Source organism: Galdieria sulphuraria, assembly GCF_000341285.1.
Source record: "Galdieria sulphuraria unplaced genomic scaffold scaf_35, whole genome shotgun sequence".
In the NCBI taxonomy this organism is placed as follows: domain Eukaryota; phylum Rhodophyta; class Bangiophyceae; order Galdieriales; family Galdieriaceae; genus Galdieria; species Galdieria sulphuraria.
Genome location: NW_005178440.1, coordinates 97,757 through 116,656, shown reverse-complemented (window position 1 = coordinate 116,656; position 18,900 = coordinate 97,757). Strand labels below are relative to the sequence as shown.

At 27.2% G+C, this 18,900-nt stretch overlaps 12 protein-coding genes and 2 non-coding genes across 14 annotated transcripts in view; 6 read left to right on the top strand and 8 right to left on the bottom strand.

Moving 5' to 3' along the window:
- Positions 1-18: 18 nt before the first annotated feature.
- On the bottom strand, positions 19-2,646 carry Gasu_40580 ([pt] translation initiation factor IF-2). The gene is made up of 4 exons (XM_005704976.1): positions 818-2,646; positions 632-757; positions 498-581; positions 19-307 (listed from the first exon to the last, which is right to left on the bottom strand). Exons 1-4 carry the CDS (start codon positions 2,625-2,627, stop codon positions 102-104), a joined length of 2,226 nt encoding a protein of 741 aa, XP_005705033.1. The 5' UTR covers positions 2,628-2,646; the 3' UTR covers positions 19-101.
- A 140-nt stretch (positions 2,647-2,786) lies between these two features.
- Positions 2,787-3,331, top strand: Gasu_40570 ([pt] photosystem I assembly related protein). Its single transcript, XM_005704975.1, has one exon. It carries the CDS (start codon positions 2,798-2,800, stop codon positions 3,299-3,301), a length of 504 nt encoding a protein of 167 aa, XP_005705032.1. The 5' UTR covers positions 2,787-2,797; the 3' UTR covers positions 3,302-3,331.
- A 5-nt stretch (positions 3,332-3,336) lies between these two features.
- On the top strand, positions 3,337-5,254 carry Gasu_40560 ([pt] F-type H+-transporting ATPase subunit beta). The gene is made up of 2 exons (XM_005704974.1): positions 3,337-4,746; positions 4,797-5,254. Exons 1-2 carry the CDS (start codon positions 3,366-3,368, stop codon positions 5,213-5,215), a joined length of 1,800 nt encoding a protein of 599 aa, XP_005705031.1. The 5' UTR covers positions 3,337-3,365; the 3' UTR covers positions 5,216-5,254.
- Positions 5,255-5,266: 12 nt separating this feature from the next.
- On the bottom strand, positions 5,267-6,366 carry Gasu_40550 ([pt] allophycocyanin beta subunit (ApcB)). Its single transcript, XM_005704973.1, has 3 exons — positions 6,017-6,366; positions 5,353-5,781; positions 5,267-5,297 (listed from the first exon to the last, which is right to left on the bottom strand). Exons 1-3 carry the CDS (start codon positions 6,341-6,343, stop codon positions 5,292-5,294), a joined length of 762 nt encoding a protein of 253 aa, XP_005705030.1. The 5' UTR covers positions 6,344-6,366; the 3' UTR covers positions 5,267-5,291.
- A 110-nt stretch (positions 6,367-6,476) lies between these two features.
- Positions 6,477-9,156, bottom strand: Gasu_40540 ([pt] phycobilisome core-membrane linker protein (ApcE)). The gene has a single exon (XM_005704972.1). It carries the CDS (start codon positions 9,149-9,151, stop codon positions 6,560-6,562), a length of 2,592 nt encoding a protein of 863 aa, XP_005705029.1. The 5' UTR covers positions 9,152-9,156; the 3' UTR covers positions 6,477-6,559.
- A 180-nt stretch (positions 9,157-9,336) lies between these two features.
- On the top strand, positions 9,337-10,988 carry Gasu_40530 ([pt] cytochrome f). The gene is made up of 3 exons (XM_005704971.1): positions 9,337-9,889; positions 10,158-10,813; positions 10,870-10,988. Exons 1-3 carry the CDS (start codon positions 9,342-9,344, stop codon positions 10,902-10,904), a joined length of 1,239 nt encoding a protein of 412 aa, XP_005705028.1. The 5' UTR covers positions 9,337-9,341; the 3' UTR covers positions 10,905-10,988.
- A 12-nt stretch (positions 10,989-11,000) lies between these two features.
- Gasu_40520 ([pt] pyruvate dehydrogenase E1 component subunit beta) lies at positions 11,001-12,086 on the bottom strand. The gene has a single exon (XM_005704970.1). It carries the CDS (start codon positions 12,082-12,084, stop codon positions 11,122-11,124), a length of 963 nt encoding a protein of 320 aa, XP_005705027.1. The 5' UTR covers positions 12,085-12,086; the 3' UTR covers positions 11,001-11,121.
- A 3-nt stretch (positions 12,087-12,089) lies between these two features.
- Gasu_40510 ([pt] pyruvate dehydrogenase E1 component subunit alpha) lies at positions 12,090-13,156 on the bottom strand. Its single transcript, XM_005704969.1, has one exon. It carries the CDS (start codon positions 13,149-13,151, stop codon positions 12,141-12,143), a length of 1,011 nt encoding a protein of 336 aa, XP_005705026.1. The 5' UTR covers positions 13,152-13,156; the 3' UTR covers positions 12,090-12,140.
- Positions 13,157-13,216: 60 nt separating this feature from the next.
- Positions 13,217-14,352, top strand: Gasu_40500 ([pt] octaprenyl-diphosphate synthase). The gene has a single exon (XM_005704968.1). It carries the CDS (start codon positions 13,246-13,248, stop codon positions 14,209-14,211), a length of 966 nt encoding a protein of 321 aa, XP_005705025.1. The 5' UTR covers positions 13,217-13,245; the 3' UTR covers positions 14,212-14,352.
- Positions 14,353-14,582: 230 nt separating this feature from the next.
- On the bottom strand, positions 14,583-15,956 carry Gasu_40490 ([pt] magnesium-protoporphyrin IX monomethyl ester (oxidative) cyclase). The gene is made up of 2 exons (XM_005704967.1): positions 15,419-15,956; positions 14,583-15,333 (listed from the first exon to the last, which is right to left on the bottom strand). Exons 1-2 carry the CDS (start codon positions 15,933-15,935, stop codon positions 15,263-15,265), a joined length of 588 nt encoding a protein of 195 aa, XP_005705024.1. The 5' UTR covers positions 15,936-15,956; the 3' UTR covers positions 14,583-15,262.
- A 1,300-nt stretch (positions 15,957-17,256) lies between these two features.
- On the top strand, positions 17,257-17,810 carry Gasu_40480 ([pt] photosystem I subunit II). The gene has a single exon (XM_005704966.1). It carries the CDS (start codon positions 17,279-17,281, stop codon positions 17,702-17,704), a length of 426 nt encoding a protein of 141 aa, XP_005705023.1. The 5' UTR covers positions 17,257-17,278; the 3' UTR covers positions 17,705-17,810.
- On the top strand, positions 17,738-17,824 carry Gasu_nc0064. Its single transcript has one exon. It is a non-coding gene; the product is annotated as a tRNA-Ser (tRNA).
- Positions 17,825-17,852: 28 nt separating this feature from the next.
- Positions 17,853-17,924, bottom strand: Gasu_nc0055. The gene has a single exon. It is a non-coding gene; the product is annotated as a tRNA-Gly (tRNA).
- Positions 17,925-18,867: 943 nt separating this feature from the next.
- Positions 18,868-18,900, bottom strand: part of Gasu_40470 ([pt] glutamine amidotransferase) — a 689-nt gene continuing 656 nt past the window's right edge. Inside the window, exon 2 of the mRNA XM_005704965.1 lies at positions 18,868-18,900. This exon is cut by the window's right edge and continues 324 nt beyond it. The gene's annotated coding sequence lies outside the window, so the exon portion shown is untranslated.

Genomic DNA, 18,900 nt, shown 5'->3' with positions numbered 1-18,900 from the left:
TCTTTGTGTAATTTTTATACGTTTTAATGATGATTTAATCTTAGTCATAGCAGGATTTTTTTTATAAATTTTATATAAATAATATAATATAATTGTATATATTAGCAATAATAATACAATAAAATAATAAAATGATTTAAATTTAATAAATTTATGGCCAAACGTAAAGATATTCGTATTAATATTACTCTAGAATGTACCAAATGTAAATTAAATAATAATAAAATAAAACCTGGTATAATGAGATATACAACTTCTAAAAATAGACGTAATACACCTACTAGATTAGAATTAAATAAATTTTGTCCTAACTGTAATTTACATACTCTATTTAAAGAAATCAAGTAATAGATAAATTAATTTGTATTTATTTTTAAAACCTAAGCAAATAAACATGATTAGATATAATGAAAATAAACTTTCTCCTAGTGATAAGATCATGTATAAAGATCTCGATGTTTTAATAAATTTTATGTCACGACATGGCAGAATCTTACCAAGGCGTTTTACTTGTTTGACTGCTAGACAACAAAAACAATTGAAAAAAGCTATTAAACAAGCACGAATCTTATCATTATTACCTTTCAACGTATAAAAAATAATACTCAAGTTAGAAATAATACATTCTAACTTGAGACACATTCTATAATATCATTTTCTTTCCATGATTGAAAATTTTTACATAAAACACCACATTCTTTTCCTTCATAAATTTCTTCTATATCATTCTTTTCAAATTTTAATGAATCTAACTTACCTTTATATATAATAAGATTATTACGAAAAATTTGTATTTGAGAATTATTTAATAATTTACCCTCTATAACAATACAACCTGCAACTTTACCTTTTGCTAAATTAAATATAGTTTTAACAACAGCTTTGCCAATAACTTCAACTTTAGCTATGTTGCCTTTTAATAAGTCTTGTATTAACTTATTTAAGTCTTCAAATAAATCATAGATGAGATTATAATTTTTTATCACAATTTGTTTCATTTGTGCAATTTTCTGTATAGGTTTCGATATTTTAATATTAAAACCTATTATATAAGCCTTAGTAATAGAAGCTAGGTTAATGTCATTTAAACTTACTTCTCCAATTTCAGCTCTAACAATAGTAATTTTTATATTTCCCTCTACATTATTAATATTTTTTTTTATAACTTCAATAACCGCTTCTACAGAGTCTTGAACATCCGCTTTAATAATCAAGTTGATATCAATAGTTTTTTTATCTATGTTTGAATTGTTATCGCTTTTTATTAAAATTTGTTTAAAATCAGCATGATCCTTTTTATTTTTTAACTCTTCAATTTTAGATTTCGCTTTTTTTTCTGTTTCAACCTTTTCAAACAATTCGCCAGTTTTTACTAATTCTGGCATTCCTAAAATATTTATCAGAGAAACAGCCTCGGATTCAGATATTTTTTCTCCTTTATAATTGAATAAAGATCTAATTTTCCCGAAACCTTGTCCGGCTATAATTATATCACCAACTCTTATTCTACCTTTCTGTAATATTAAATTAGCTCTAGGTACTTTATTTTTATCTAAGTACGTTTCTAGTACTATTCCTTCTGCTTGAGCTCCGGGATTAGTTTTTAAATTTTTTATTTCACTAATTAATAAAATCATATCTAGCAATAGTTCTAGACTTTTTTCATTAAATATACTTACATCTACCCTAGGTATATCACCTCCTAATTCTTCTGCAATTAATCCATATTCTGTTAAATGCTGTAATATCTTAGCAATATTCTTTTTAGCATCTATTTTATCAACTTTTGTAATTACTATTACAATAGAACTTTTACTATTTTTTAATGATTCAATAATTCGAGATGTTTCTTGTTGAATTCCTTCATCGGCAGCTATTATAAGTAATATAATATCGCTTATTTTTAAAACTCTTTTTCTTATAGATTCAAAAGCCTCATGACCAGGTGTGTCTAATAGAATAATTTTTTTATCTTTTGATCCTATCGTAAATTCATGTGCTCCTATGTGTTGAGTAATATGTCCAATTTCATTTTTAGTAAGGTCACTTTTTACTAGGTGTTCTATTAAACTAGTTTTGCCATGATTAACATGCCCTAAGACAGCTACAATGGGTGCACGTGTTTTAAGTTGATTATTATTAATATTTTGTTCATTCTTATTTTCAGTGTTTATATAAATATTGTTTTTTTTATCAATAGTGGTTATATTGATTTTTAATTCTTGACTAATTAAATTTAATAGGTGTAAATCTAAGAATTGATTAATGTTTAATAATTTACCTTTTTTGAATAGAATCTTTAAAAGTTCAGTTGCTTCTACACCTATTTTTAAGGCTAAGTCATTAACTGTAATGTTTTCCTCTACATATATAATATCTGATTGAAAATTTATATTTTCATTTGAATTGTAATAAGCTGTTCGATTTAATATAAATTTATTTTTATTATTATTTAAACGATTTTTTTCTATCGATTTAAAATTGAAATTAGAATTTTTTTTATTTTTAGCCTTGTTATTTTTATTAGCTTTTAATAAATCAGACTTATAATTTTTATTGTTATAATATTCTATAAAATGTTCATCTTCATTACCATTAAATTCAAGATTATTATTAATTTTATTCATAATTTATAATTATACGTTTTTTTTATATACTTAATTTATATTTATAATATGGATATAAGATGTGTTACTTTTATAAGTTAAATTAAATCTATTTTTAGTTAAAGCAAATAAATCTTAATAATCATTTTATTATATAATATACAATAATAAAAATCAAAAGGATCTTAAATATGTCAAGATCTCAAAAAAACGACAATTTTATTGATAAAACCTTTACTATCTTAGCAGATCTTATTCTCAAATTTTTACCCACAAATATAAACGCTAAAAAGGCATTTTCCTATTATAGGGATGGCATGTCTGCACAGTCTGAAGGAGAATATGCAGAAGCCCTAGCTAATTACCATGAAGCTTTGAATTTAGAGGATGACCTATATGATAAAAGTTTTATATTATATAATATTGGACTAATTCACGCAAGCAATGGAGAATATGTAAAAGCACTTGAATATTATCATAAAGCTCTTGAAGCTAATAACAAGCTTCCACAAGCATTAAATAATATTGCCGTTATATATCATTATCAAGCAGTTAAGGCTTCTGAAATTAGTGATTTAGAAACTGCACAAGCTTTATTTCATGAAGCCGCACAATATTGGAAACAAGCTATTAAATTAGCTCCTTCTAATTATATTGAAGCTCAGAATTGGTTATTATCAACTGGTCGTTTATAGAACATTAACAGAAGTTTAATTAATTGTCTATATATATTTATTATTTATAAAAAAAAATTGCTTTATGTCTACTATTACTCAAAACAAAGGCTACATTAGCCAAATTATAGGTCCTGTTATTGACATTGAATTTCCTAATGGGAAACTTCCTAAAATATATAATGCTATTACTATAAATCATAAAAATAAAACAATAACCTGCGAAGTTCAACAATTACTTGGAGATAATAGAGTCAGAGCAGTCGCTATGAATTCAACAGATGGACTACAGAGAGGAATTGAAGCAATTGACACTGGTTCGGCTATCACTGTACCTGTAGGTAAATGTACTTTGGGAAGAATTTTTAATGTATTAGGTGAACCTGTAGATGAATTAGGAGCAATTTTAACAGATACGAAATTACCTATTCATAGATCGTCACCTTTATTTACTCAATTGGAAACTAAACCCTCAATTTTTGAAACTGGTATCAAAGTAATTGATTTATTAGCTCCATATAAACGTGGAGGAAAAATTGGTTTATTTGGTGGTGCTGGTGTGGGAAAAACCGTTTTAATTATGGAGTTAATTAATAATATTGCGAAATCACATGGGGGTGTTTCTGTTTTTGGAGGAGTTGGTGAAAGAACGAGAGAAGGAAATGATTTATATGTGGAAATGAAAGAATCTAAAGTCATTAATGAAAACAATTTAGAAGAATCTAAAGTAGCTTTAGTCTACGGTCAAATGAATGAACCGCCAGGAGCCCGTATGAGAGTAGGTCTAACAGCTCTGACTATGGCTGAATATTTTAGAGATAATAATAAACAAGATGTTTTATTATTTATTGATAATATTTTTAGATTTGTACAAGCAGGGTCAGAAGTATCTGCGCTATTAGGACGTATGCCTTCTGCAGTAGGTTATCAACCTACTTTATCTACTGAAATGGGAGCATTACAAGAAAGAATTACATCAACCAAGGAAGGTTCTATTACATCAATTCAGGCAGTTTATGTTCCTGCAGACGATTTAACAGATCCTGCTCCTGCTACTACTTTCGCACATTTAGATGCAACAACTGTATTATCAAGAGGACTAGCATCTAAAGGTATTTATCCTGCAGTAGATCCTTTAGACTCTACATCTACAATGTTGCAACCACAAATTGTAGGAGATGAGCATTATGCTACAGCTCAGAGAGTAAAAGAAAATTTACAAAGATATAAAGAATTACAAGATATTATTGCAATTCTAGGATTAGATGAACTTTCAGAAGAAGATAGATTAACTGTTGCTAGAGCTAGAAAAATTGAGAGATTTTTATCCCAACCATTTTTTGTAGCTGAAGTATTTACAGGCTCGCCAGGTAAATATGTAAGCTTGAAAGAATCAATTAACGGATTCAAAATGATTTTAAATGGAGAACTAGATGATTTGCCTGAACAAGCTTTTTATTTAGTAGGTAATATTCAGGAAGCAATTAAAAAAGCGGATGAATTAAAGGACAAATAGAAATGGGTTTAAATATTCGTGTTATTGCTCCAGATAGAATTGTTTGGAATGCTAAAGCTGAAGAAATTATTTTACCAACTAGTACGGGACAGTTAGGTATATTAAGTGGACACGCTCCATTATTAAGTGCTTTAGATATTGGTGTAATGAGAGTAAGAATTAAAAATAATTGGACTTCTATTGTTTTATTTGGTGGCTTTGCTGAAGTTGAGAATGATGAAATAATAATTCTAGTTAACGGTGCAGAAGAAGCTTCTGTAATTAATTTGGACAAAGCTAACAAAGATTTGATAGAAAGTTCTTCTCTTCTGAATGAAGCTAAAACTAATAAAGAAAAAATTGAAGCTACTCAAAAACTCAGAAAGGCTAAAGCTAGAGTACAAGCGGCAAATACCTTAACCAATCAATCAATCTATTAATATGTTCAGGTCGTCGTTAAGAAAAAAAAAAGATCGTTCTGAGTCTTACTCAGAACGATCTCTTTTTTTCTTTAACTTAAACCTGAACATATATAATCAAAATATATTCCCATTTCTTTGCCAGCTTCTGATCCTACCAAACTGCTAGTTACTTCCTTCATAGCTTGTATAGATTGAATGGTAGCACCAATAGGTACACCTAAAGAATTATAGGTTTCTTTAAGACCATTTAAGACTCTTTCATCTAAAATTGACGGATCACCAGCTAACATACTATAAGTGGCATATCTCAGATAATAATCTAGGTCTCTTATACATGCTGCATATCTTCTTGTTGTATACATATTACCACCTGGTCTAGTAATATCTGAATACAATAATGATTTAGCTACAGCATCTTTAATTATACCTGCTGCATTAGCAGCTATGGTTGCTGCTGCTCTAACTCTTAGTTCACCTGTTTGAAAATAACCTTTAAGTTTTTCTATAGAACTATTATCTAGATACTTTCCTTGTACATCTGCTGTATTAATAACTGCTGTTATAGCATCTTGCATAAAATCTTCCTTTATTTATTTAGTTCTGATATAGGTTAAGTTTGACGTGATATTTTAAATATTCTAGTCAATTTCTAGAATTTTTTTATTGCATTGCACCAATAGTATAGTCAAAATAAAACCCAGCCTCTGCTGAGTCATCACCCGATAATAATGAGCAAGCAACATTTTTCATTGCTTTAATCCCTTCTGCTACTGCAGATATTGGGGTACCTAAAGAATTATACATTTCTTTTACACCTACTAATCCAATTTCTTCTATAGGTGATATATCTCCTGCAACTACTCCATAAGTCACTAAACGTAAGTAATAGTCTAAGTCTCTCAAACATGTAGCAGTCATTTCTTCTCCATAGGCATTACCACCTGGAGATACTATATCTGGTCTTTGCTGAAATAGTTGTTGGCCAGCTTGTTTTACTATTCTTTCTCTATTATCTGTCAAAATTTGTGCAATTCTTAATCTACGTTGTCCTGAAAGAACAAAACTTTTAATTCTATCTAATTCACCAGGGCTTAAATATCTTGCTTCTGCATCTGCATTTACTATCGATTTTGTCACAATACTCATTTAGTAAACTCCTAGTCAAAGCTTTTCTATTTTTTATTTAATAGATATCTTATAAGAACAGAAAATTATTATCAGTATAGTAGGAGAATATAATCAAAATTCTCCTTGTAAAAAAGGGTATGTCTGAATAATTACTATAGTTAATAAGTTCATTAACTATAGTAATTATTCAGACATACCCTTTTTTACAAGGAGAATTTTGATTATATTCTCCTACTATACTGATAATAATTTTCTGTTCTTATAACTTGGCATAACCATGAAAAATTTCTGTTTTGTAAGATTATTGTATAAAATTTCAGTATTAGGAAAAGTTCCAGCAGGTAAGGTTGGAAATCTTCTATAAGGAACAATATTATCACCAAAAACTTCAATATATTCTTGACTGTTGATTAAATTATCAACAAAAAACTTTAATCCTTGAGAAGCTAGAATTTGATTATAAAACCTAATTTCTCCTTGATCTTTTGGTGCTCTACCTAGAAAGTGTTTAGTGCCCAATTCAATAACTTTCGTATTAGGATAAGGTTCAAAAAATTCTTTTCTATATAATTCAGATTGACCTAAATGTTGAACAAATTCTTTCACAGTCAAAGAGCCAGTATAAAATAAATTCTCTAGCAAGTAAAATTCTCTGCCTATACTATAAGGATCAATATCACGTTCAAAAACTTGTCGATATGCTGCCTTAATTAGTTGCTCCAAAGAAGATTGATTATTATTACTATGACGAGCAAAAATTACTGTTTGTTCTCTTCGTTTAGAAACTCCCTGCTTTAATTTCATAGTAATATTATTTTTGCTTCTGATTTCTTTTACTGTACCTAATTCAACAAAATTTTTATCTATAGTTGAATGAGATTTTTTAAATTTTTCTTTTATAGAATGTACTCTTAATGTACCTAAACTTAAATTATATGGAGTTAAATACCTCTCATAAGGAATTATATTATCTCCAAATACTTGATTATATTCTTCAGAATCTATTATTGCATCAATTAATTTGTAAAACCCGCCTTGAGATGCTAGGTTAAAATAATTATTTATTTCTTTACGTCCATATGTAGGGCGTCCCAATAATCTGATATGTATATACTCAATAGATTTACATATGTATAATGGTGTCCAATAGAGTTTTCTAAACAAATCCGACTTGCTTAAAGCTCTGATTAATTCTTTAATCGATATAGATTTATCTCTAAACTGATTTTCTATAGGTTGTAAATTTAGTTTTTCTTCAGTATACGGATCACGGCCAAAAACTCTCAAATAACATGCTCTAATAACACTTTCAATACTATTATCTGAGTGCTTAATAATTTGTAAATTATATGAATTTAATTCTTTGTATCCATTAAGTTTTAAAGGCCTACTTAATTGATTTTCAATAGCAGCTCCCTTATATATTAAAATCCTACGTACATCTTTATTAACAAAGGCTGTACTTGTTTTTTTGGAAAAAATAGCTCCAAATTGAATACCTAATGGATCATTGGAATTACCATAGGGATGTTGGTCAGGTAAAGGTGTTTCATAATCTTTAAATAATGTAATAAACTGAGGTTTCTTTTGAAAACGTGCACTATAATTAAATAATTTGATTTGAACTCCCCAATTTCTACATTCTTGAGCTTCTTCTCCTAAACTTCTTAAGTAAGGTACAGTTTCTTCACCAAAATAATCACTATATTCTTTAGAATTAATTAGACTATCAACCATCCCACCTAAACCTTCTTGTGAGACAATAGCAAAATATTTTTGAAACTCTTCTAACGAACTTATACCCCTACCTAATAAATGTCTAAAAGCTAACTCAACTGCTCTACTGTTAACAAAAGGGTCAAAAAATTCCTTTCTATATAATGAAGATTTTCCTAGGGCTCTAATAAACTCTTTCATTGAAATTTGACCAATTTTAACTCTAGATTCCATTTTACTTAAGGATAAACTATAAGCTTTAACGATATCACGCTCAAAAACTTGACGGTATGCTGCTCTAACTATTGCATTTTTTTCTTCTGCAGATAGATTAGGTTTCATTACATATTTAAATTGTGTTGAACTAGATAAAAAGTAAGTTTGTGGTAATCTTAGGCCTTGCAGATCAGCAGAATCTCTTTTCCTAATTCTATCACTCAAAGATGGTGCTTCAAATTCTTGGATAATAACATTAAAATATTGATTAATTATAGATTCTGCTTCTGGATTAGAAGAAAAAAGTTTTATACAAGTACGTTTCATTGTTCTTAGTGCGACAATAGTAGCAGCAGTTGAACAGGCATTTTCGATAATTTCTCTCAAACCTTTTATATTTACTGCTAAAATATTAGGATCGCCTATAACTATCGCATAGCTTAAATAACGTAAAAACCAATCTAAATCTCTTAAAGATTTACGCATTTTATTAGAACCATATTTTACTATACTAATTGGTTTAAAGCCAGCGGGAATACTATCTTCATTACTAAATAGGTTTTTAAAAATATTAGAAAAAACAAATTTAGTATTTTTAGTATTAATAGTAGTAATATCTATTGATTCTTCAGGTTTTTCTAAATAAGACAATGGTGAACCACCAACAAATATTCTATTACTGGCAGCATTGACAATGTTAGTAGAGTTTTTACTTAAAGTTTCAGCAATTTCTAATCTTAATACTCCACTTTTCATATAGCTTAGTAATTGGTTTAATTCTGTTGGCTGTAAAAATCTATCCTGTTGTTCTGCTTGAAGAATACTTTGAATGGGTGTAGTTTTATATAACTGTGTATTAATTGATACCAAACCACTAGTTTTTCTTGTTGTCATCGCATGTTACCTCTTTATTTTTATATCTTATGACCATTCTAATTCAACATTGACTACATTTGATTCTTTTCTATTTATATTCTTATAATTGAATATTAATATTTTAATATTAATATTCTTAATTGAATTTTAAATATGATTTAATTTACATATATTTTATAAAAAAATGAAGATGATAAATGATAAGGAAATGCCACTAGCAGAACACTTCTTAGAACTAAGAGAAAGATTATTAAAATCATTGATATTTATACTAGTTAGTATAGTAACTGTATTCTTTAATATTCAATACATTATCAAAATAATACAAAAACCTGCAGAGGGAATTAAATTTATACAATTAGCTCCTGGTGAATATTTTTTTTCTACAGTAAAAATTAGTATATATTTAGGATTGATAATAAGTATTCCATATATATTATACGAAATACTACAATTTACTATTCCTGCTATGACTATAAAAGAAAAACGCTTAATTTTACCTATGAGCATTATTTCAGCAATTCTATTTTTTGGTGGTATAATATTTGCATATTTTATCTTATTATCTCCGGCTTTAAGATTTTTTATTTCTTATGGAGCCAATATTATTGAACCTATTTGGTCCTTTGAATATTACTTTAATTTTGTAATTTTATTGTTGTTAGTCACAGGTATTGCCTTCCAAATACCGATTTTTGAAATTATATTGGCTATATTTGGATTATTATCATCTAGTCAATTGATTTCCTATTGGAGGTATGTTATATTTTTAACAACAATTATATCTGCAGTCTTGACTCCATCAACAGATCCTTTAACACAGATATTAATGAGTATAGCAATATTTTTTCTGTACTTTCTGGGAATAATTGTCCTAAAATGTATGAATAAATAATTCTCTTTTTATGTTATACTATATAACATATAAAGAACAATATTATTATTTTTTTTAGACTTAAAATGAAATGATGTACATACTACCAAATATTAAATTTAACAACTACATAAAAAAAATAATTATTAGTTTAATAAAATTATCCGCTATAGTAATAATATTATTGAAATTCTCAAACTCTATTGTTAATGCTTATCCTATTTATGCCCAACAAGCTTATGAAAATCCAAGAGAAGCTACAGGAAGAATTGTATGTGCTAATTGTCACTTAGCTCAAAAAGATATACAGCTTAATATCCCTAAATCTGTTTTACCTAACTCCGTTTTTGAAGCTGTTGTTAAAATTCCTTATCCTAATAATGCTCAACAAATATTAGCTAATGCTAATAAAGGACCTTTGAATGTAGGCGCTATATTAATTTTACCAGAAGGATTTTCACTTGCTCCTACAAGTCGATTATCTGAAGAACAGAAGGCAATAGCTAAAATTACTCCTATCCAAACTTATAATAATCAGCACAAAAATATACTCGTAGTAGGACCTTTACCTGGTGATAAACATAAGGAAATAAGTTTTCCGATCTTATCACCGGATCCTCAATCTAATAAGCAAATACATTTCATTAAATACCCTATATATGCAGGAGGAAATAGAGGAAGGGGACAACTCTATCCTAATGGTGAAAAAAGTAATAATGCGTTATACACATCACCTGTAGATGGTAAAATCATTCAAATCAATAAAGAAGAAAATAATTCGACTAAAATTGTAATTGAGACGAATAGTAAGAATACTGTAACAGAAAAATTACCTTCAGGTATTGAACTAATTGTTAAAGAGGGACAAATGGTAAAAATAGATCAAGTTCTCAATAAAGATTTAAATGTAGGGGGATTTGGACAAATTGAAAGTGAATTTGTTTTACAAAATCCAGAAAGAATAAAAGGTATGATTTTATTCTTCTTTTCGGTAACCTTAACACAAATTTTATTAATTTTAAAGAAAAAACAATTTGAAAAAGTACAGGCCAAGCAATTAAATATTTAGTAAAAATAAAACACATAACCAATATGGTTATGTGTTTTGTTTTTACTAAATATTTAATTGCTTGATTATAGAATTTATAATCTGTTCTGAATGTACTATTGTATGTTGTTCCAAAAGACCATTATAAGGTGTAGGGATATCCTGTGATGACAATCTAATAATTGGCGAATCTAGATAATCGAAAATCAACTCATTAACTCGAGCTATTATTTCAGCTGCTATACCACCAGTTTTCATACATTCTTCAACAATACATGCTTTATGAGTTTTTTGAATTGATCTAATAATTGTATCTATATCGATAGGTTTGAGAGATATTAAATCTATAACTTCAGGATCAATATTCTTCTCAATTAATCTATCAACAGCTTTTAATACGTGATACCTCATTCTTGAATAGGTGATAATAGTTATGTCTTTTCCTTCTCTTACTATTTCAGCTTTGTCTAAAGGTAATGTATATTCATAATCTGGTATTTCTTGTTTCATATTATAAAGTAAAACATGCTCAAAAAATAATACTGGGTTATTGTCTCTTATTGCAGACTTTAATAGACCTTTAGCATTATAAGGAGTTGAACAAGCAACAATTTTTAACCCAGGAACAGCTTGAAAATAAGTTTCAAGTCTTTGAGAATGTTCAGCACCAAGTTGACGTCCTACTCCACCCGGACCACGAATTACAATCGGAATTTGATAATTACCTCCAGATGTATATGGAAGCATCCCTGCATTATTAGCTATCTGATTAAATGCAAGAAGTAAAAAGCCCATATTCATCCCCTCTACTATAGGTCTAAGACCAGTCATAGCAGCACCAATGGCCATACCTGTAAAACTATTCTCAGCAATAGGTGTATCTAATATTCTTAAATCACCATATTTTAAATGTAAATCTTTAGTAACCTTATATGAGCCGCCATAATGCCCAACATCTTCACCTATTACTAAAACAGTTTCATCTTTATTCATTTCTTCGTCAATTGCTGAACGTAATGCGTCAAACATGAAGATTTTATTCATAGATATTTATATCTGATAGTGGATTATTTCATTATTAAATTTTAATAAAAAAGATATTTAGATAAATCATGTAAATTAGGTTCTGGACTATCAATGGCAAATTTAACTGCTTCCTCAATTCTTAATTTAACTTTTTTTTCAATTTTTTTTATTTCATCATCTGATATTAAATTATGATTTTTTATATAATTCACAAAATTTATTATAGGATCTCTAGCTATCCAAAAATTTTTTTCTTCTATAGATCTTAATTCATCTGGGTCGGCAAGAGAATGTCCTCTAAAACGATAAGTTAAGGCTTCAATTAAAGTAGGTCCTTGTCCACTCCTAGCTCTAGCAATAGCTTCTCTAGATATTTTAATAACTTCCAATATATTCATACCATCTACTTCTACACCAGGTATATTAAAAGCATCTGCCTTTTTATATATTTCCTGGACTGAAGACGCTCTTTGATTTGCCATTCCAATAGCCCATTGATTATTTTCTACTACAAAAATAATAGGTAATTTCCATAAAGATGCCATATTTAAGCATTCAAAAAATTGACCGTTATTAGTAGCACCATCACCAATAAAACATATACTAACAGGCAAATCATCTATCTTATGTAAGATTTGTTTCTGATAAATATTACGAAATGCAGCCCCTAAAGCTATTGGTATTCCTTCTGCAATAAAGGCAAAGCCTCCTAAAAAATTGTATTTTGAAGAGAATATATGCATAGAACCTCCACGCCCTTTACTACAACCTGTTTCTTTACCGAAAAGCTCAGCCATAAGTTCTTTTGGAGGAATACCCTTACTTAAAGCATGTACATGGTCTCTATAATTAGAACATACATAATCATATGGTTTTAAATTCTTAATAATACCTGTTGATACTGCCTCTTGACCTGTATAAAGGTGTACAAATCCAAACATTTTGCCTTGGTAATACATTTTTGCACATGTATCTTCAAAGATTCTTCCTAAAAACATATCTTCATAAAATATTTTGGCTTCCTCATTAGTAATCAGAGCATTACTAGTTATTGTAGATTTTTGCAACATGAATAAGACCTATATAAAAAATTTTCGCTTTTTATTATACTGATATAAGTTTGAGTTATATTATATTATTAACTAATAAAGTCAATTATAATTCATGATAGAAACATTTCAACTTATAGAACAAGAATTAAATTTGTTAGAAATTAATTTAAAAAAACTTGTTAAGTCAAAACATGCAATACTAGATGTAGCAGCTGAACACTTATTTAGTGCTGGGGGAAAAAGACTACGTCCAGCTATTGTTTTTTTAGTTGCTAAAGCAACCAAAAAAGAAAAATCAATTAAATTTTTTCATAGAAGACTTGCAGAAATTACTGAAATTATTCATACTGCTAGTTTAGTTCATGATGATGTAGTTGATGAATGTTCGGTTCGTAGAGGTGTACAAACTGTTCATACAAGTTTCAGTGTTCCTATAGCCGTGCTGGCAGGAGATTTTTTATTTGGCCAATCATCATGGTATTTAGCCAATTTAAATGATTTAGAAGTTGTAAAGATTATTTCTAAAGTGATTACTGATTTTGCCGAAGGTGAAATTAGACAAGGAATATCAAAGTTTAATCTTTACTTATCTGTTGATGAATATATTGAAAAATCATTTTTAAAAACAGCTTCATTAATTGCTTCAAGTTGCAAAGGTTCAGTTATTTTAACTGAAAATAATTATCATATAGCTAATAATTTATATAATTATGGAAAATATTTGGGATTAGCATTTCAAATTGTTGATGATATTTTAGATTTAATTTCAAATGCTGAAGTTATAGGTAAGCCAATAGGTTCTGATTTAAAAAACGGTAATTTAACAGCACCAATTTTATTCTCTTTACCCAATATTAATTTAGTAAATTTCTTATCTAAACTAAAAAAAAAAGAAGCAATAAACTTAAATAATTTAAATTTAGAAATTATTAATCAATCTGGCGGTATTGAAAAGGCTGTAGATTTAGCATCTGAATATATTTATACTTCGGTAAGATGTTTAAATTGCTTACAAGATTCTGAATATAAACAATCTTTAATTACTTTATGTAATTCTATCATATCTAAAATTAAATAATAAAAATAATATTTATTTTTTTATTTTTTCTATTAAACAATCAAAAGTTTCATTATCTATTACAGCTAATTGTGATATTACTTTTCTGTTGAGTGCTATATTTTGTCTCTTTAACATAGCAATAAAATTGTTGTATTTTAAATTTTTTTGCCGAAGAGCTGCATTAATTCTAATAATCCATAAACTTCTAAAATTTCTTTTTTTTAGTTTTCGCCCCGTATAAGCATATTTAAGAGCTTTCATAACTTGTTGATTAGCTATTCTAAATAGTTTAGAATGACTTCCCCTATACCCTTTCGCTAATCTTAAAATTTTTTTTCTCCTTTTAATAGCAACATTTCCTCTTTTAACTCTAGTCATTATTTTAATATATCCCTATTTTTATATTTATTAATATGCATTTATTTAATAATAAATATTAAATATATGGCAATAATTTATTAATTTGTGTTTTATTAATATATTCATTAATTATTACTTTAGCAGATAAATGTCTTTTTCTTTTTTTATTCTTTTTACTTAATAGATGATTTTTTCCAACTTTATAATGCAATATTTTTTTGTTGCCTGTTATAGTAAATCTCTTCAAAGCTGAACGTAAAGTTTTAAGTTTTTTTTTCATTTTGATTATTATTGTTTATATGCTTATAGTTTTATTAAATTGACTTAATCACATTTAAAGTGAAGTTAGTATCAATTGATTTTAAAAAAAACAGTTTAATAAAATCAATCAATAATAATATTATAAATGGGATTTTCTGTATATTTTTATATATTTTGTTATTAGATTTTTTTTCAATTTCCATTATTTTTCTATTGTAACGAGCGCAATTATCAAAGTATTTAAAGAACTTGCCATTATTAAGGTCCAATGAGACCGGAAAAACTCTAGCAGCACTTTCATTTGTTTTTCTAATAACCTGTATATCAAATTGGCGTGCATCAATCCCTAATGACCTGTAAAAATCACTTCTTTGGAGATCATTTAAATACATCGTTAAAAACACGCTTAATAAAAAAAACTTACACCATAATTTAGACTGGAATGTTTTTAACATCTTTGGTTGTGAATATAATAAAATAGCAAAAAAATCACCATGCCGATTTTCATCTTGGCACCAACTTTCAAAAAATTTAAAAATAGGATAAATTCTGTATTCCGGATATTTTTCTAAATGTCTATATATGGTTATATATCTCCAATAACCTATTTTTTCTGATAAAAATGTAGCATAAAATATAAACTTGGGACTAAAAAAGGTGTATTTTCTGCTTTTAGTTAAAAATCCTAAGTCAAGAGATAGATTGAAATCTGCCATTGCTTTGTTTAGGAAGCCAGCATGACGAGCTTCATCTCTTGACATCATCTCAAAACAATTGGCTAATATTGAATTAGTATTTTTTAAGCGTCTTGAAAGTTCCTTATATAATAAAAAACCTGAAAACTCTGCTGTACATGATCTTTCTAAAAATTCTATAAATAAATTTTTTGTTTTTTCATCTAAATTATTCCAATTTTTATCAAATTCTTTATCTCGTACAAAATGATTACGATTATAATCATTACGAAATTCCTTTAAAATAGCTTTTAATTCAGGTAAAGACTTTGATATATCCATTAAAGCAATCTCTTCAAAATTTGTTGTGTAAAATCTAGGTGTTAATAAAGATTCCTTTGCTGGTGTTTTTATTTTTGTGTCAATATTCTCTAATGCATTTGTCATATTGTTTGCCTAGTAATTATTGAAAAAATATTAATACATATTTAAGTATAATTATAATAACAAATTATTATATAATAATTTGTTATTATAATTTATCACTTTAATAATAAAACTATTCCTATAGTGAAAAATAGAGTGGATAAAAGAGTTAATATACCGTGTATTAAAATTTTTCTTATTTTATATAGATAAAGATTTTTTTTCATAATGTATATAAAGGAATTAAATATGAATATTATAGATCTAGGATGGGCATCTTTAATGGCTATGTTTAGCTTTTCTATAGCACTAGTAATATGGGGCAGAAATGGATTTTAAATTTTATATTAGATTTATTATTAGGAAAAAATATTATGATTATAGACAATGAGATTTTAAATATTACCCTCTTAATGACTGTATTGACAATGATAGGTCTATTTTTAGGATTTGTTTTACTTAAATTGCAAAGTGAATAAAGATATTTAATTTGAATTAAAGACGTATGATATTAATGAAATTTAAAGAAATTCTGCTTTTGATTTTGCTTTTTAGTAGTATTTTGTTAATGATTATTATTTTAATTTCTAATCCTAAAGCTAATGCTTTAGGTTTAGGCTCTACCATACCTACACAAAGGACTTTGGATAGGTTAACATGGAACTTAATAATTATATTTTTTATACTGACAGCATTAATTAGTCATATAACTAAAATTTCATATTAACTTTTAACTATAGATTATGTTATTTTTATGCCAGATTAAATCTCCTGTACCTATTAATCAGCAACCTTTAGAAGAATATAATGTATTAATTAAGTCACAATATGTATTCTGGGTTTTACTTTTAATTAATACAATCAATAAACAAAAATGTATACATTTTTGTTTATTGATTGTATTAATTAATTCTCTTTCTTGTATAATTTCTCAAAATTTAAATTTAGATTTTTTTTTAAAATTTCTATATCTGATTATTATTACTTTATCAGCTTTACTAATAATAACTTTAAAATTATATTTAGATTTCTCTTACATTGGTAAGAGATTAATTAGTGCCATTATCGATTATGAAGAATCAGGATGGTATAATGGTCAAAAATGGGTTAAAAATCACAAATCCTTAATGAAAGAAAGAATAATTGGTATATATAAAATACAGCCTATTATTGATAAAATTAAAATATTACTTACAACTTTAAGTTTAACTATTAGTGCTTTATTCTTTGTTAAAATTATATATTATAATTTATATTGATTAATAATGAATATAAAAACAACAACGCGAACGAAAGCAGTCTAGCTCGTCGGGCTCATATAATGGTTTATTAATAACTTATAAAAATCAATAAATTTTAATAGTATGAATGACACTTTAAATTTAAAAATGCCATCTCCTTCTTTTGGAGGAAGTACAGGAGGCTGGTTAAGATCAGCAGAAAATGAAGAAAAGTACGCTATTACTTGGATTAGTAAAAATGAAGAGGTATTTGAAATGCCTACTGCTGGAGCAGCACTTATGAGGTCTGGAGAAAACTTATTATATTTTGCGCGTAAAGAACAATGTTTATCATTAGGTACCCAGTTAAAAACTCAATTTAAAATCGATAATTATAAAATATATAGAGTCTTTCCTAATGGTGAAATACAATATTTACATCCAAAAGATGGTGTGTTTCCTGAAAAAGTAAATGAGGGTCGTAAAGCAATTAATACACTTACTCGTTCGATAGGAAAAAATCCTGATCCTGTAGTTGTTAAATTTATTAATAAACAAACTTTTGAATAAGTCATAAGATAACATATATATGTTATCTTATAAGGAGAGGTGGCCGAGTGGTTGAAGGCTTCTGATTTGAAATCAGACGAATTTTTATAAATTCCATGGGTTCGAATCCCATCCTCTCTTATTATTATAAGTATTATAAAAGTTTTATAGCGGGTAACGCGATTTGAACGCGCGACATCAACCTTGGCAAGGTTGCGCTCTACCGCTGAGCTATACCCGCATTTCATATCATATGTTACTTTATATGATAATAATACAATATAAAGAATGAGTACAAAAATATATTTTGTACTCATTCTTTATATTACAAAAGAATTAATTATTCCTGTAAGTAAAAGTAAACTTGTCCAAAGACCTGCACCTAAATAAATTAAATTTTTGGATTGCTCCCAATCCCTTGAAGATCCTAAAATAACGGGTATAGCAACTATCATTACAAATGATAAAATTACTAAACTCAATACTAATAGTTGAAGAATAATAATCATAGATTGATTACTCCTGAATATAAGAATATAATAATTATTACTTGCATAATATTATATAAATTTTTATTTCTTATTATTTAAGAAATAAAAATTTATATAATATTGTATATTAAAATTTATAAAAGGAGAAAATTAAAACTATGGAATTAGTCTTACTTATAGGTAAACTTCCAGAAGCTTATACAATTTTTAAACCAATAATAGATCTATTACCAATAATTCCAATTTTATTTTTATTATTAGCATTTGTATGGCAAGCTGCAATTGGCTTTAGATAATTAAAATGGAGATATATCATGGTTGAAACTTTATTATCAGGGATTGTTTTGGGATTAATTTTTATTACTTTATCAGGTTTATTTATTGCTGCTTATTTACAATATAAGAGAAGTAGTGAATTTTGAATATTGAAAAATTTCCCACTTCTCTTATATTGTAAATAAGCAGCAATAAATAAACCTGATAAAGTAATAAAAATTAATCCCAAAACAATCCCTGATAATAAAGTTTCAACCATGATATATCTCCATTTTAATTATCTAAAGCCAATTGCAGCTTGCCATACAAATGCTAATAATAAAAATAAAATTGGAATTATTGGTAATAGATCTATTATTGGTTTAAAAATTGTATAAGCTTCTGGAAGTTTACCTATAAGTAAGACTAATTCCATAGTTTTAATTTTCTCCTTTTATAAATTTTAATATC

Coding starts and splice junctions, on each gene's coding strand:
- Gasu_40580 (XM_005704976.1), bottom strand. CDS start 2,627: ATGAATAAAATTAATAATAATCTTGAATTTAATGGTAATGAAGATGAA. Junction 758..817: donor AGGTTGTATTGTTATAGAGG/GTAAATTATTAA, acceptor TTATATATAAAG/GTAAGTTAGATTCATTAAAA. Junction 582..631: donor TATTATAGAATGTGTCTCAA/GTTAGAATGTAT, acceptor ATACGTTGAAAG/GTAATAATGATAAGATTCGT.
- Gasu_40570 (XM_005704975.1), top strand. CDS start 2,798: ATGTCAAGATCTCAAAAAAACGACAATTTTATTGATAAAACCTTTACT.
- Gasu_40560 (XM_005704974.1), top strand. CDS start 3,366: ATGTCTACTATTACTCAAAACAAAGGCTACATTAGCCAAATTATAGGT. Junction 4,747..4,796: donor ACAAGCTTTTTATTTAGTAG/GTAATATTCAGG, acceptor AAGGACAAATAG/AAATGGGTTTAAATATTCGT.
- Gasu_40550 (XM_005704973.1), bottom strand. CDS start 6,343: ATGAGTATTGTGACAAAATCGATAGTAAATGCAGATGCAGAAGCAAGA. Junction 5,782..6,016: donor CTATAGAAGAAATTGGATTA/GTAGGTGTAAAA, acceptor AAATAAATAAAG/GAAGATTTTATGCAAGATGC.
- Gasu_40540 (XM_005704972.1), bottom strand. CDS start 9,151: ATGACAACAAGAAAAACTAGTGGTTTGGTATCAATTAATACACAGTTA.
- Gasu_40530 (XM_005704971.1), top strand. CDS start 9,342: ATGCCACTAGCAGAACACTTCTTAGAACTAAGAGAAAGATTATTAAAA. Junction 9,890..10,157: donor CAATTGATTTCCTATTGGAG/GTATGTTATATT, acceptor AATAATTATTAG/TTTAATAAAATTATCCGCTA. Junction 10,814..10,869: donor AATTGTAATTGAGACGAATA/GTAAGAATACTG, acceptor ATTGTTAAAGAG/GGACAAATGGTAAAAATAGA.
- Gasu_40520 (XM_005704970.1), bottom strand. CDS start 12,084: ATGTTTGACGCATTACGTTCAGCAATTGACGAAGAAATGAATAAAGAT.
- Gasu_40510 (XM_005704969.1), bottom strand. CDS start 13,151: ATGTTGCAAAAATCTACAATAACTAGTAATGCTCTGATTACTAATGAG.
- Gasu_40500 (XM_005704968.1), top strand. CDS start 13,246: ATGATAGAAACATTTCAACTTATAGAACAAGAATTAAATTTGTTAGAA.
- Gasu_40490 (XM_005704967.1), bottom strand. CDS start 15,935: ATGACAAATGCATTAGAGAATATTGACACAAAAATAAAAACACCAGCA. Junction 15,334..15,418: donor ATTTTTATCAGAAAAAATAG/GTTATTGGAGAT, acceptor ATTTTTTGAAAG/TTGGTGCCAAGATGAAAATC.
- Gasu_40480 (XM_005704966.1), top strand. CDS start 17,279: ATGAATGACACTTTAAATTTAAAAATGCCATCTCCTTCTTTTGGAGGA.